Below are 16,479 nucleotides of genomic sequence, written 5' to 3' on the forward strand. Positions count from 1 at the left end.
TCTTGGAAAGCACTCAGTTGACCGTAGTAGCTGAATTCCTGACTGCAGCACTCCAGGCAGTGTCAAACACTCAGGATGAGTTGTGTAGAAATAAACCTGTGACACAGGAAATAGGCTACGAGGTGGTTCTGTGCTGTCTGAGGGTGGAAGGAGCTGGAGCAAATCCATCACTGTTTATGTGGTTGTATTTGTGACACATGGGAGCTGAACTAACAGAGGAAGTGCAGAATAAATAAATACTCAGCAGAGAGTGATTATGGGTAAGATCCCTAGTCCTGTGAGCATGACTTAGGGCCAGTTGCGAGGAATTCCTTCTCATTGATTTTATAGAGTATATCTACATTCTGAAACAGTTTCTAGCTAGTTATAGTAATAATAATGGCATGTGTTAATGTTGTAATCTCTTAAGAGCTCATTTCTTCACGTCTTTTTATAGAAACATTAATTCTTTTGGCAAAAAAATTTTGTGATGTTCTTTCTAAAATACTGAGGAAGAATATTTTTGCAACTGCTGCTTTGTATATTTTGGGTCTCATGCATGATTTATCACTTACTAAATTTGAAATCCAAATTATGGAACTGGCTATAGCTATTGCCAGAAAGCAGAATCTGCAGTGCTGGAAAAGGACTAAAAAGGTTATCATCTGACTAAGCTGCAACCTTTCTTGGAACAACATTTGTATTGTAGGTTACTAACAGCTTTGCAATCCACAGGTGCTCCCTCACAATAGCAAAAGTGTTGTAATTCATCTATAATCAGGACATTATTTTTACTGCAAGTTATTCTGACTTTGCAGTCAATGGAAACTAACCAGCTATAGTAAAAGTGTTGTCATTCATCTATAACTGGGACTGTACTTCCATGGTAAGTTATTCCAACTTTGTAGTGAATGAAAACTTACCAGCAATAGCAAGTGTGCTGTCATTCATCTAAAATAGAAGGGATGAGAAAGGAGAAAGATGGACAAAATGCAGAGCAATGTATTTGCAAAGGAATCTGAGTAAAATAACCCCAGAGGAGTGCAAGGTAATGTTAAGTTGGTGAAATTCAGTACAGCTGAAAGGCCACAGCTTTTCCTTTGGCATCTGCCTGCCTGATTTCAGACAGGATGAAGGGGTGCAGTGCAGTGAATGTGTTCTGGTGAAGTCAAAGCTCACTGGGGTTATAGAAGCTGCTTGCAGAGCTCAGTGCACTTTAAGGTAGGGTAAGAAAGGTAAGTATTATCTTATATAATATTTATATACCTGAGTATTTTAAAGCTGGCTTGGACATGGGAGGCTGCAGTGTAGACATCCCATACATAGCTCTTGTAGGCAAGAAGCCTGCCCTTTTTTGTGCTACAAGAGCACTGTAGGCACTTAACAGTTATTAATAATAACTAATTAATAATGGTCCAAATTCTTGGCTGTGATTGAGGACCTCAGAGAATAACTCATCTAGAGTTGTAGGAAAAGATGGCTCAAAACAATCTTAGCCAAATCCTGGGCCAGCTTTGTGCCTTGACTTTGCTCCAGCAAAAGATAAAGCAGCAGGGTACAATTTGTTCTAAGACATTAGCAAGGGAGAGAGAAGGACATAATGAATACATTTTATTGGTAATGCACAAGAAGAATGCAGAGTGGTGGCAAATAAGACTATTAGGGAATAAGAGTATAAAATTAGATGGAAAGGAAGAGATGAGATTGGTCAATTCCACTGGTCCTAAATCAACATTTCATCTCAAAAACCACAAAAGTCAGCAGCTGAGTGGAGGCGAATGAAAGACTAGGGTCAAAACAACAATCATAATTTATCTGAGTGTCAGAAAAGCATTTTTACACTAAGTACACAACACATCGATTTACACTTGATAGACAGTACTTACACAAAAAGAGACTTCAACCCTCCCTGAATAGCCTGCAGCACAATACAGATTCTTTTCATAGTAAACCTAGGGAGGGAAAACAATCCCTTTTTATACAAGGAATTTTCACTTAAGTATTTGAGTCTACTGGGAACAGCCTGAAAGACACATGCCACACTCCCCGCTCACATCTCCAGAGGCTGGTGGTTTGATGTGCTGATGCTGTTTGATAGTGTGGGGGGCACTTTTAGGAACCTTGGTGGAAAGAAGCACAGCAGAAAGCTTCAGCTGCTGGTTTCATTCCTCTTTGGAGGTGCCTGATGGAAGATCCAGGAGTTGTTTACTTGCACAACAAGGAGCAGGGTATGCTGGTAGGAAGACCAAGTTTCACATTTGGGAGTCAAAGGACTGTGTTTGATAGCAAAAGATTTGCTTCCTTTGCTGGTGATGTTGTTTTTGCCTTTTTCACAACAGAATAAAAATCTTTTTCCTTTAAGCAAAGACCTTCTTGGCTATTGTTGTTGTTATCTGCTGAGTCATGCCAATAATTGTTTATTTTAGCATTCCTAGAGAATTTTAGAGATAGTTTACTCCCCCTTCCCCAGAAGGCAGTTAGGAAAAACTGTGTAATTTCATAAGTAAAATAAAACTAAGGAGTTTTTAGTTGAAAGCATTTCCTTTCATGGTCTGCTATGCAACAGTTCAGCAGTCGGCTGACTCATGGCAACCTGAAATTGAAAATGACTTGGGGCTGAGGGAAAGCAAGAAGAGGACAGGAAGAATTATACTGGCCAGTATACTTTAACTATCTATATAATAGTTGGATCTTCATTTTGTTCAACTAAGCACGACCCCACAGAATTCAGGCATCAGCTCTGTGTCTGGTCCAGAGCAAAAGATGTATTTATAAATTAGATTAACATAATCACTGATGAGAAAAATATATTCAATTACTTAATTCATTTTTGTTTTGATAATCTTCAATGCTACCAGAAACACACTGTCAGAGCTATTTTCTTTTAGTTCACCATTTTTGGAAAGCCCTTCACTATCTCTGGAGAGAAAGCTCATGCTTTGTTGTTGCAACTGTCTCACTTCTATTATATATAGCAAATTGTGTTTTCTTTCTATACTTTTCTATAGAAAATAATCCAAACAAGTGAAATAAAGTATCTTTTCTTACGTATTCAAAAACCAAACTCTGGATGTATTAAGTGAAAAGAACAATAACGCTCAAAAAGCCAAAACCACCAGAAAAAAAAACACTTTCCCCTGTTCCAGAAGCTTCTTTGACTGCATCCTGCATGATGTTATTTACAGTCATTGAAGAAGGCCAAAGTGATTTTGCATATGAGCTGCTGTCCTAGGACACTGACTTTTGTAAGACATATGAAGATCTCAGCTACTTTTTCCTTTCTGAACAAACGAAGACTGGAAAGTGGGAGATTGTTCCAGAGAAGACAGGGGAAATCTCACTGTGAGAGAAAGGATTACTCTGCTTTTTGAGGCTTTTGGATTCCCTGAATGTCTCCAGAACATTAGAACATCCTCCTCCTGACCCTGTGTCAAGGGTGATCCATACTGATGGGATGTGATGGGATCTGCTGGGTTTGGACCTGCCAAGCCTCTTGCATTTGGCTGATATGAAACAGGAGCTCATCCTCTTCTGCTTTATGCCTGGGTGAGCCATTTCTGTAGCCACCAGAAAGCCTTCACTAGTCAGGCTGTTTGGAGAGCAGGCGCACCAAACTGCTCAACCTGCTTAGCTTTTCAGAGCCCCTGAATTCCAGCCCTAACCTGCAGCTGAGCAGCAGAAAACGCAGGAGGGAAGAATGCAGAGTGGTTTTGGGGTATCCTGAGCTGCTTGGGTCCAGAGGAGGAAGGGCATGAACACAATCCTTGGACACTGAGTGGAAGAACCATTACGTGGGTTGTCACGGAGCTCGAGTTCTTAGCGTGACACCACCAGCTAAGAGGGCTTTGTGCCACATTGGTTTGGTCACTGCCAGAAGAAGGGAGAGCAGTGGGATGGGATGCAGAGGGCATTGACACCCATGCTGTGCTGCTGGAGGATCCTGTCAGCAAGAGAGGTGACAGCAGGGTCACACCAAGTGACTTGGACACAGGACACAGCGAGCAATTACGGCTTGGGAGCACACAGTCTGCTTGAGAGCAGGCAGATTTCCCAATGCATAATTCAGTACCATAAACATATACATGACACTAACTCCTTCTCCTGCCAGACTACTCTCATTTCTTGACAATAACCTCACTAAATTGACCTGGAAAGAAAGAGGCATTCAACGTTTATAATTTGATTTCTGCCCTATATAATTTTGGCTCCTCTCCTCCTCATGTAGCTGCTAATATGAGTTACTGCAGATTTAGTATTTTGTTACAGATTAATTCAATGGGATTTTTGACTAAGCTAGCGTCCAAAATGACTTTGCACTTGGTGACATCTGCGATGCCAGCATGCAAAATGATTCTTCTGGCATTTTTACAAATTCTATTGTACCACTGAGTAGGTCTTGAGAAATCCAGCTATGACCATATCTGATTTGGCTAAGAACACCTAGTAATATAACACAAATAGCGATAATAGTTATTTTGCAGGAGTAAAAGCTTCTGGCTATTTTCATTCCCTCTCAGGCAGACCCGGAGCCCAGGCACACTTTCAGTGGTTTTTATATACCTGTCACAGTCAAAATTCTTTTAGGTTTGACTAATAAGACCAGACAGTTGCATCAGGACAGACACATTATGATGCTGATTTTTATCCTGTTATAGAACAATTGGTGTCTTTGAACAAAATCCTCCTTCTTCTGACTGTCTCTGCCATCCCTTCTTCTCATGTACCTGCTGAAGCCCATTAGACATAGATCTTAGATGTATCTATATAGACACAGATTTTAACATTTCTGCTTGGCTGCCTTCAAGAGACTCTTCACTGCCAGAATGGCTTTCTTTCCAAACCTTTTATTTGGAGGATGTTCTGGTGGTAGGAAGCCCAGATCTTAGAAAATTCATTATGCCTTAAGAACTGAGGTCCACTGCCAGTCATTAGAGTCCTCAGCATTTGTTGAAAGCAATTAAGGTAATTTTATTTATCAGAATCAATTGTGTCCCTTTTCCAGACTGTCTTTACATTGTTGACAAAGGTACACAATTTTTAAGATCACAATGTCGCTTTTCTTCTGATTACTCATCTGCATTTTGTGATTCACCTATACTGCAACATTTTCATTGACATCATCCCTTTGCCAGTAAAAACATGTTTTCTTACTAAACTATTCTTCATTAGCTTCAGTTTCAGAGACTGTCCTTGTTCCCAAGTTAGTGTTTTCTAACAATTGGCCATTTTTTCCCTCATTGATTAGTTCATCTCTTACTGTGCTACTGACACCATTAATTGACAGAGAGCGGTTCTGCCTCACTGATCAAGGAAGAGGTGGTGCCAAATAGCTGAGATTCATGGTAAAATCCCCTTACATGTGTGGAACCTACATCAGAAATACACATGTATTTTTTAAATTCTTCATTTTTTTAATATCTAGAAGTCTAGACACTTATAAAGAAGATGCTTGTTTCTTGTGTATATTTTTACTACTAGACCATAGAAACCCCTGGTATTCATCAGGGGAAAATGAAATTGGAGGTGTGAAAGCACCAAGATGGCTTAACGGCATTGGGAATTGCAAAGACGCTTTGCTCATCACTTCTTTTAACCGAGACCAAAGACAACGGGCATTCACTCGCTAGCTGACAGCAAGGAGCTGGGTTAAAGTTACTTGTACAGTGCGCTGGGTCCGCTGCCGGTACCGACAGCAGAACGTAAACCCGCATTTAGGGCAGGCGCTTTTCGGGGCTACCGAAAGGTGCAGAAATAACATTGCTGCAGAATTCCTGAGAAAGGCTCGGGCCACCGGCTCCCGGGGCACCGAGGGGCCGCTGCCCGCGGTGCCTGCCGAACTCGGGCATGGGGGCTCGGGGGCTCCGTGTTCGCTCCCGCACCGGGCAGGGACTGCGGGCCGGGCCGGACCGAGCCCGGGGCGGGCAGCGCGGGGCCGAGCGGAGCTGTTCACACGCCGGGACGCGGCTCTCCGGGAGCCCATCCCGCCCCTCCGCTCCGGGGCGACTCCCGAGGCCGCCGGGGAAGACGCTGCCGCGGGCGGGCGGGCAGTTCTCCCGAGGAGCCGCCGCTCCTGCCACCGCCTCACCTGCGGCCGGCCCGTCCCTCCACCCCCGCCACCCCGCGCCGGGGCCGCCGAGCCCCAGCGAGCCGCCCGGGCACAGCGCGGCGGTGGGCGCGGCCTCCTCCTCCGCCGCCCGCCCCTTCCTCCCTCCCTCCCTCTCTCTCTCCTCCCGCCCGCCGCCGCTCCCGCACCCCCGGCCGCCGCCGCTCCCGCGGCCCCGCCGGTGTCTCCGGCCGCCCCCGCCCGCCCGTTCGCGGTCTCCTCCTCCTCCTTTCCCCCCGCCCTTCCCGCGCGGTGGTTCGCTCCTCCCCGCCCCTTTCCCCCACCTCTCCCGTCCCCTCCCACCCCCGGCTCCCCGCGGTGGTCTGGCCCGGCCCGGCGGCGGAGGGAGCGGCGGAGCGGGCGGGCGGGCGGCGCTGCCGGGCGGGGGTCTCGCTCTCCGGGGGTCTCGCTCTGCGGGGACGCGGCGAGCGGCGGAGCGGGGCGGGGGAGGCGGCGCAGCAGGGAGCGAGGCAGCGGGAGCGGCTCCCCGACCGCGGGCAGCACCATGAGGTGAGCGGCCGGCTCCGGAGCGGGCGGCGGGCGCGGGCTGGGGGGCGATGCTCCGCGCCCCCCGGCTCGGACGGCGCACGGCCGGGAACGGGAAGGGCACTGGGAGCCGGGGGGATCGGCCGGCGGCGGGGGAGGGGGCCGGGCCGAGGGGAGCCCCGCGGTGGGGGAAGGGCCCATTGTTAGTGGCGGCGGGGGAAGGGCGGCCCGCCGTCCCCGTCCCCCCGCGGCGGCGGCGAAGTTGCGGTCGGGGGGCGGCGGCAGGGCCCGAGTCCGGGGCTGGGGGCGGCCCCGCCGCGGCGCCTCCCCCGGGCCGGGCACGGCGTGAGCCCCGGGCGCCCGGCTCCTTTCTTTCTCTGCCGGTGGTGGTTTTTTTTTTTCTTCTCCCCCTTTCCCTCCGCCTTAGCCGGCGCGTGTTGCATTGCAGCAGCAGCTGGGCTTTTCCCTCGGTAATCAATAAAGAGGCGCCGGGGGGAAGCGGGGAGGGGGATCCCCCTCTCGGCAGCCGGGGAAGTGCCGCGTTCGGAGGTGCGCGATGTAAACACAGAGGTGGCCGCGGCTGGGGGCGGCAGGCGGGGAGGTGGGTGCCTGCCTGCCGCCTTCCCGCCGGGAACTCCGCTCCCCGCCGGCTTCATTCATTCGAAGGCGATTTTCTGCCTCCCCCCTTCCCCCCCGCCATCCTCCCCCCGGCTCGCTTTTAGCGCCTGTTCCGTTTCCATAATCTCCTCTGTGGATTGGTGCAGGACCCGGTGAGAAATGCGGCTCGGTGGCCGGGCGAGCGCCGGTCCGGCTGCCCGGGGACGCCGCCGTGCTCCCTGTAGGCCTGCCCCTCTCTCAGACAGCTGGGGAAACGAGTTACTCATGCCTTCCTTTCTTTTTTTTTTTTTTTTTTTTCCTTTCGCCTGGAAGTTATTGTCTGCTTTGCAGTTGGATATGAGCGTTCTTTGTCTTAAAGACATGACTGTGAGGACCTTTGGAGTAGGGGTCCGGCAAGGTTTGCGCGATCAAAGTGGGCAAATTCCTCTGCTGCGTAAAACTGACGAGCCATTGGAATTCCTTGTCAATTACAGGAAAATCATAATAAAATTCTTTGTACTGCGAGGATTCCCTCATTCAGTGCACCTTCAGGGGAAAGGGTAGCGTTGCAGCGGGAAGCATGGGAACAATCTCCCCGCTGTTTTGTTTAGAATTGTGTTCCTGTATTTCCCTCGAGTTTTCTTTGTTAACTGTGGGTATTTATGTCCCGCGTTATTTTAAGCTTTGTTTTGTCTTGTGATAATTTATTTTCAGTTATTCGTGTTGCTCATGTAGAAGTCAGATATCCTGCGAACGAACTTGGAAAAACCTACAAGTTTGTCTCCAGATCCTTTAAGCAGAGGTGTTCTTTTTAATTATCTTGACAGCCTTCAGCACAATGAACGCTGCTAATCGAGCAAGGCTTGGCACAAATACCTCGGGAAGCCCCATGGAAGTTTGGGATTCGTGCTGGCAAAAAGGTTCTTTAATTGTGAGGGTGATGCTGAGTGAGGAGAGCTAGTGTAGCTGTATGTGTGCTAGGACTTGTGCCAGCTTGGAGGGAGCACAAGTATTCCTCTCAACCAGCACAACAGGAAAGTGTCTAGGCTGAACCTACCCTTAGGTTGCTTATTTAGGTGTTTGAATAGCTGACTTGCAGCAGTGAGTAAATGCAGGTAAATGAATATATTACTGGCCTTGGAGCTTTCTGCCCTGCCTGGAGAGCATCAGGCTGCTGAGGGGGAGATGCAGATCACAAGATTTGGAGGGCTGCTCTGATGAGTGGTCCTGGGGTGTTTCAAAGGAAACTGACTTCCAGAACGCTTGGTTCCAGCCCTCTGGAAAAAAAGAAACAAGCTGTACCAATTAAACTACACAGGCTAAAAAAATGATGTGGTTAAAGAAGTATTTTCTCTCTATAGAGGCACTATTAAACTCCCTCAGTTTTGTTTAATTGGTCCGACTCCAGTACAATGGCAAGCTTTCACTGCACTGCTCTCTCTTCGGGCTTGTTTAGACTATGGTTGATGGTATATTTCTGAAACATGTTCAGACAATATCTTCATGCTGTATATGTTCAGGCAATGACTTTTAATGTGCATTTGCTGGTCAAGGCGAGGTCTGATGGGTGAGGAGTGACAGGGCAGATGGGACGAGCAACCAGCATTTCATATACAGCTCCTGTGTTTGCAGATGCTGTTAGATCTTAGCAGTTCATACCAAAAATATACTTCTGGCACAATATTGATGGTCTCGTGGGATGAGTAAACTGCATTCTGTCATTGCTCTTGGGCAGGTAAGTGTGCAGTTGGTGCTCCAAAAAAATAAAATAAATAGGTGAGGGGGAAGCACCTGCACTTTCTCTCCTATGTTTTAGCTTTTCTTCAGCCATCATGAGCTTGAACTAATACTGATGATTTTGTGTTAAGATCTTGTGTCTTGTCTGGGTGTTTAGCTGGTCAGTTACCAAAGAGGAAACTGATTTCCCTTCTGTCAGATAATACTAAACATCGTTGTGAAGAGCATCTTTGAATGTTCAAATAACCAGCAGCTCTGTAAGACACAAACACCGACACTCCACAAGAATTAATTCTTGCAGAAGTCTGCTTTGTATTCAAATTGAAATGATATGCTATTTGAATAACATCTGTTCGGGGTTTTAGGTTGCAGAGAAACCCTGAATATTGAATATCCCAGTGAAATGGTCTAGCCTGAGTATGAGGTTACTTGGTGCTTGAATAGGGCAGTGTGTATCTGTGTCTCCTGCCCTAGGTAAACAGCTGATTCCCACGGACACCTGTTGCTCTCTTTGTGCTCTGCTCGGCTGACAGAAGTGCTGCCCCTAATCCACTTTCCTGAGAGCACTTACGATATAATAGGTATCCAGGAATGGGCATTTTCAGGGGAGTTTCCATTCACCAGCTGACTGGAAGGTGGTGAGGATGCAGGTAACAGCAGAGTTTGGTGCCCCTGTTCTAGTAAAAGCATGATTTCCATCCTGTTTGTACAAGAAGAACGTGTGTGAGCAGACTTTTATTGTAGCATATGTTGAAGTCTTGTGTTACAGAAGCTGGTAAACACAACTCTGCTGCTAGAGCTGGGATTCTGCACTGAAGGTTAACTGAATTACCTTCTTTTTTTCTTTTTTTTTTTTTTTTTTGCATATCAGGCTCATTTTGAGTGTTAACTCCAATAAAAACAAATGAGCTTTACAAGATACTGACTTTGTTAAAAATCAAACTGTACAGCCTTCTCTTGGGATTACTACGTCCATTTCTTTGTGTGGGAAAGAATTGTTTTTCATTAGTGTGCTGGTCAGAAAGCAGGCTGCTTAGTCAGGTTTCATTACCCAAGTTCCCAAGAACTGGAAAAGAAACAGCACTTTTTAGAAATTTTAAATTTGAGTATTTCCAGTATAATACTTTGTGTTTATGATGGGCTACTATGCATATCTATATACTATGTACTATCAATATACTGTATCATATATTGTGAATTTCCTTCCATGTTTAGATAGGGCAAACAGCTAAATCACTATAGATTTTGCCTTTTCTGAAAAGTCATGTTGTATTCTTGCTTGTGTTTTCAAGCTAAAAAGGTGGTTAAATTTGTGGTATCTAAACCACACTGAAATTTCCATTTACTTACAATCAGCAGCTTTTCTGCTCAAATATATTGCTACAGAATGCACTTCATGTTATTATTTAAAAGTCAGCATTTTTTGTGCCTGGATTAGTAAGCCTTCATTGTGTTTTAAGTGTTGTGTTAAGAAAACTAATCCCATACTCAGTGTTTACTGAGTGCAAGCCCACAGCACAAGTAACAAAACACGAACCTCCATTAGGACTAGGAATGCTTGGAGGAACCCACACACATTTCCTGGGGTTTCCAGGAAAGTGGGTACACCAAAAGCATTATTAGAGACAATAGTACACTTCAGTCTGCTGCAATAACTGCAGTTATTTAAGGTGGTGAAACAGCACAGAAGCAAGGCCATCAATTTGATGGTGACATTAAGTTATTCTTGGATACGTAAGGTAACTCTTTGGAATTGTGCCTTTAGTTTTAATACTTGCCCGAATGGTGTATTTGAAATAGGAGGCTTAATTTAGTTGAGAAATATTTGACAAAATGTTGGAAGTGCAAGCAGGCAGTTAAATTAGACTGGATATGCATAACTGCAAGCAATACAGTTCCTAAAATTGCTTGTATCTCAAGATAATTGGTGGTGTGGGCAGGGTATTTTTTTTTCAGGTGGATACAAAAATTCAGGTTACTTTCCTTGTTCTTAAGTATACTAACAGATGGACTGAGTCATCTGTCTGATAGAAGTGTGGTCTTTAGCTTGCACTTTATTTGTGACAGTTGCAAGTAATTTTTGGACAGGCTGTTTCTGCCCACCTGATATGGGATCTAACAGCTGTTTTGCCCCCAAGGCCTCTGGGTAGTTTAGTGAATTATTTTAATAGTAAAAGTATAAATCTTTAAAAATTTTCCCTGTGAATGGACAGTTGCAGGAATGAGAATCCAATTTTTTTAGACAAAGCTATTTATGACCATCTTAGCAATTGTGTTGTCAGCCTCTAAAAATTAGAAACAGTCTGGGAGTGTGTATAATTGAGGAATGCTCTCTGGAAAGGGCATGTACAAGTTTTTCCTTGACTCTGGTTCAGGGTTTCATGTTTGCTGTTGGAGGTCAGAAAACAAGAGCGAGTTAGTTGGCATCCTGCTTCAGGCCACTCCAGCCTAAAAGCCTTTTTTCTCTACTTCCATAAAAAGCAGAAACATTTTTCTCCCAGCACCTGTTTCAGTGGATGCTTTGCCCTAAGTGACGTCTCTGGGCTGTGCCTCAGGCATGTGATTGGAAATACTTTGTAATGAGGGCTGCTCCTTGCCATGCCAGGGCAGCTCATGTGGAACTATTATAGAAGTGGGTTATTGAACCACTGCATAGAGTCATTTGCTTTCATTACTAGAGAGAGCAAATGTATTTTTGTGAAACAGATATTATTCCCTTCTTTGCTTTGACCTTTCATCTAGAATTGCTTTTGACAGTTCATGCCTGCTTCCACTCAGCAGTGGAGAAATCCATGTGCAAGCTCTTTAAACATCAGGCATGTTTAGGTTTTAAGAGTGCTGTAGTGGTGGGAGAGAGCAGAAGATAGGTGCTTTTTGTGTTCAATTAATAAAAAATTGATTTCTAGTCATAGCTCACGTTTAATGTAGCAGAGACTGGAGTCACATCAGCCTTGCTGAGCTGTCAGCTGTGTTATTTGTTGGTGCCTGCCTCGCTCTCCCACCCCACCTTGCCCTGCCAGTCCTTGGGAATTCAATACAGCTACTTTGTGTTCTTGGGCTGTTAGACTCTCCCTTGGGATTGCTGTGGGAGTGAAGCTGCTTTTGTACCTGCCTGTATTTAAACCTGCAGTGAGGAGCCACTGTTGTGTCCCTGCTGTGCCTTTCCCAACTTCCCATGGGTTCTCACTAACCTGGAGAAGAACATCGTTTGTATGGAGCTTTTCTTGGCTGGATAATATACAGAAACTTTCCCCCCTTTTAGAAATAGCTGCACCACCTTATTTCACCTTTCAAATTTTCTAACATGAGAAATAAAAACGTATATCTAAGTAATTGAGTCTGATTTGAAAATGCTCCGTAGCAATACTGGTTACAGAGGAAAATGTTGAATTTTACTTCAAATACTCTTAATAAATTATCCTTCTAATTGCCAAACCTTTTCCCTGCTATCATGTATTACAAGTCTCCTTCTCTGTAGCTGTTTCATGAGAAATGTTAAAAGACTTCAGAAGAGAATGGGGATGTTGTGCTTAGCAGCCTGTGCTGGTTTGTGCTGCTCCTGATGTTATGGCTCTGTGTGGAGCTTTTGGAACTGCTGCTGGGGAGGTGATGTGACATCTCTCTGGGGCTCCTGCCCAAAGCTGGTGACAGCCTGGTGGAGAGCAGGGATGTGGGATGATGTGTCAGTCCATTTCAGATCAGTCTTTCCAGCTGAACTGCTTGTAACAAGCACATGTTTGGGGAATCAGCGCACAAGTTAATGTGAGGAATTGAAGTACAACTCTCTTGTCTCTCTGAGTAATCTTTAGGCAAGGCTCGTTAAAAGAAAACACCACCAATATTCAGGCAAAAGAAATATTCTGCTCTTGGTTTCACATATTGAAAATTCTCCAGGCAAAGCTGTTTTATGTAAAAGAAGAATGGTAAAAACAATTTCGGTTTAGAACAAAACTGGTCTGCTTCTTTGCTGAGTGTGTGAGTTGGTGTTGTGTGTTTTGACTTTTTATTTTTATTATGGTAAAGAAAGGTGCTGACACCAGGTGAAGTATGGGAGAAAGAAGTGGAAACTGATTGCACTCCAGAGGGTAATACAAAAATGCTGCTTTGCTGGACTGGTGTGCTGCCAGAAATAACTCTATAAACTTCTAGTGTGCAGCGCAAATCCAATTGGAAGGGTTTTGTTTGAAATTGTTCTTCATTGTCTTTTCTTCACAAATTTGAAATTTCTGTTTCCTGAACTGGATTACAAAATAGTCTATGCTTACTGCAAATTCCACACAGAAGGTAAGGCAGGGTTATGGTTTGCTGAAGTATACTTGGTACCTAATTCAGAAGAGAACTTTTAAAACCTGGAATTAAGCAGAATGGTAAAAGAGCAAGAGTAATCACTGATATAGCTGAGGCCTATATTATGCATTAGTTGCAGTTTTATAGCAAGTAAAGAAAGATCTAAATTTTCTTTTTAGAGGAGATAAATTTCTGTGTAGGTCCTTAAAGCAATTTCCTAAAATGCAGTTTAACTGACTTCTGTCAGTTTATTGCTGGTTACCATACAATGAAAGCAACTTTTAAACTGAAATGCTTTGAAGGGCTTGTAGTTTAGGTAGAGTTTTATGTGGTCCCATCTGGCTCCTGGTGAACACTCTTCTATTTCAGCTGTGTAGACCAATATGTCTTTGTAAGTGGTCATGTCTGCTAGAACTTTATATTTTGTGGAGATTTCCATTAAGCTGTGGTTTTTTTCCTGTCGTATGGATTGAAAATGGAAGTACTAAATGGAAAGATGATTTAAGACTCTGTTGTAGTTCATGTATTTCCAACAAAACTTTCAATAGTGCTGCATTAGTGGTATTTTTACTGGCACTGGTGGAGAGAGGTGGTTGGTAATTTTAGGTTCCTTTCAGCTCTCTGGTTGGCTTTGCAAATGTGACTTCAGCATGTGCTCTGAGTAAATCTGGGCATTGAACCTGGCAGTATTGCTGCCTAAAATCACTAGTTCTTCCAGTAACTTATGGTGAATATGTGGCTTTTTTCAGGCTCCAAGCTTCCAGCTCCAGATGAGCATGAATTTTCCTTTTCTAGTTAGTGTATGTTTTTCATGTCAATAATGCATTACAATGAACACTGTGCACTGCTACTCATTTTGAAAACTTGTTTTCTCCCTGTATTTTCCTGTTCTATAAAAATCTCATTGCCCTTTGCTTTCTTTTAAAAGCTTCTATAAAAGAGTCTTCTATAAACAGTGCATAGTGATGTGTGCACCTTTTATTATTAAAATCTCCTGTGTTGAACTCTTGTTGGTATTTGAGGAAAATGTATGATCCATTTGGCAAGCCTTAGTCCATTAAACAGTGCTGGCTCTTCTTTAAGAGTACCTAGCCTAAGTTTAATAAAACTGATTTTTTAAAAAAAAATATTGTTGGATTTGTATTTAAAACCATACACAGTGAAACTTTCCTAGAAAACTTGTTTTGTGTTTTTGAATGCATTTGCAAAGCCTGTTTTTAGAAATCTGCAATTGGCTACTGTGGATGATGGTAAATGAACTTCACAACTCCAGAATAAACATAGTTACCTATGGTCTGAAATAGATGGTGTGGCCAGACTGACCAAACAGTGAAACCTGATCCAAATGAGCCCAATTTTGGCAGACGTAATGAATCAAAATGGTGAATAGTGAAAAAAAAAAAAAAATGAATGACAGCCCTAGGAAAATGAACAGTATTGAAATTTACCATTTGTATATATAAATTTAATCACTGAATGTGCTACTTAAGAGGTATGGTTTGGTTTTCGTTATGTACTACTCTAGCAGAAATACTGACTTATTTTTTAAAAAAATTATGTTTAGAGATACTTTTTTTTGTAGTTCAGAATACTTCTGCTTTGATAGAAATCTCTGAATATGGTCAGAGATTATATTTTATTTCAATTTATTGTTATACACCGATCTACTTAGTTGAATCACATTAGGAGGATGGTGCAGGAGGTGTGTGATGTACGTACATGAAATGAACACGTTTGGAACACAGGACTGCTTTCCAGTCAGATATGAACTGTGTGGAGTCAGTAGTTCTGTCCCTAGTCTCTGGTAGCCAGTGCTTTCCCCCTTGGTCAGAGCCTGCTGTTCCAGGGCTCAGGGAGGACTGAACTTTGCAGCTCAGTGTTGTTCTCACCAAGGGAAGGCTGAGGAGAGAGGTCCATTTTGGAAAACGAGCAGGGAGCCTGTGTCTAATCATGAGTAGGAGGATGAGGAGATGAATGATTAGAGCACTTGAGTAGTAATTGCTTGAACTCTAACACAAGTTGTTGTTCAGCTGCTTCTTCAGTGTTATGTGTTTGGGAGAGTAATTGACAATGAGGTTTTGTACCATTTCAATGGTTTCCTTGGGTTTTTAGTGGAAATGCAGTAGTGGCTTTTGGATGAAAATTTTTACTTGGGGTTGAGCAAGAAGACCAAAGCAGTAAGCACATAAACCAAGTCAGCCAAAAAGATTTTGCATCTTCAAGATCTCATGCTGCAATCTGAAGGATTGTGGTGGAAATCATTGTTTTAATTCCACACTGATTGATGAGTCCAGTAGCCCTTGGTTTGGTGATCAGCTGTGTTAACTGCATCATGTATGAATTATCCTCAGAATGATTTCTGCTACACTTATCATCTGACCTTGCATTGAATTGTGAGATGAAGAAATCTGGATGCTGCACTCAGGGATTTGATTTTGTATTCTGTCAGTATCTTTGAGTAGTGTGTTCATAAAGCTTGGAGGAATAGGGTGGCTTCAGGCTTTTTCTTTGGCATACTGTAAAGGTGACTTTGAAACCAAAGGGTATTCCTTTTATTTTGTGTACCTTTCTTAGTCACTGATGGAACAGGTCTGTGCTCCTGTAATTGTCACAGGAACGTAGCTTCCAACAATAGCTAAATCCACAAATGGATGGCAGGATGACAAACACAAAGGTTGCCTTGCAGGTTATGAATGCTGTTGCTGTGTTGCTCTAAATTTATGAACATGACAAAGGTTTTATAAGGAGAGGCAATATATTTCATTAGATCACCTGCTGCAGTGGTGGGGAACAGGACACGGGCAATTTCACACACCCAAAGGCTGAGTTCCTCAGAAAGTTGCTCAATTATTTGGAGACATCATGTGGAGATTTTGTACTGTGTGGATTGTTGCAGATACAGGTAAATGTTACAGTGTGGTTTATTTTTTTGTAGGTAGCTCATGGTTTGATGTCTGACCTCATAGCAATATTTGGTATAATTCTTATTTCAGAGGTTAAGGAATTGGGTGCTTGAAAACAGGCTAGCAGCTGTAGGATCTATTTAAACTGCAATTTGTTTTTGTGTTACCCTACAAAGATGATGTCTGCATAAAGGAAGTGGAGATGGCATTGCAGAGAGCAATGTCAGAAAGTAAACCTGTGAGAATACTTTTCAAATGTCACTGTTTCCATCTAAAGCATCAAGATATATTTTCCTTCGAATCATCTGACTGCTGGAAGCCATTGGGGGAAAAGGATGCTTGGAATGCCTTTTTAAAAGAGCACATGTTTGTTATTTTTGTGAAGAC

General features: G+C 43.8%; 1 protein-coding gene across 5 annotated transcripts in view; it reads left to right on the plus strand.

The window, feature by feature from the left end:
* Nucleotides 1-6,414: 6,414 nt before the first annotated feature.
* The window catches only part of ENAH (ENAH actin regulator), a 92,370-nt gene continuing 82,305 nt past the window's right edge, over nt 6,415-16,479 (plus strand). For all 5 annotated transcript variants that reach the window (XM_058801187.1, XM_058801188.1, XM_058801190.1 and 2 more), the window contains exon 1: nt 6,415-6,592. In XM_058801187.1, coding sequence (XP_058657170.1) covers nt 6,588-6,592 — 5 coding nt within the window. In that variant the 5' untranslated portion in view covers nt 6,415-6,587. The remainder of the gene's footprint in view (nt 6,593-16,479) is intronic.

Source organism: Ammospiza caudacuta, chromosome 3 (genome assembly GCF_027887145.1).
Source record: "Ammospiza caudacuta isolate bAmmCau1 chromosome 3, bAmmCau1.pri, whole genome shotgun sequence".
NCBI classification, from domain to species: domain Eukaryota; kingdom Metazoa; phylum Chordata; class Aves; order Passeriformes; family Passerellidae; genus Ammospiza; species Ammospiza caudacuta.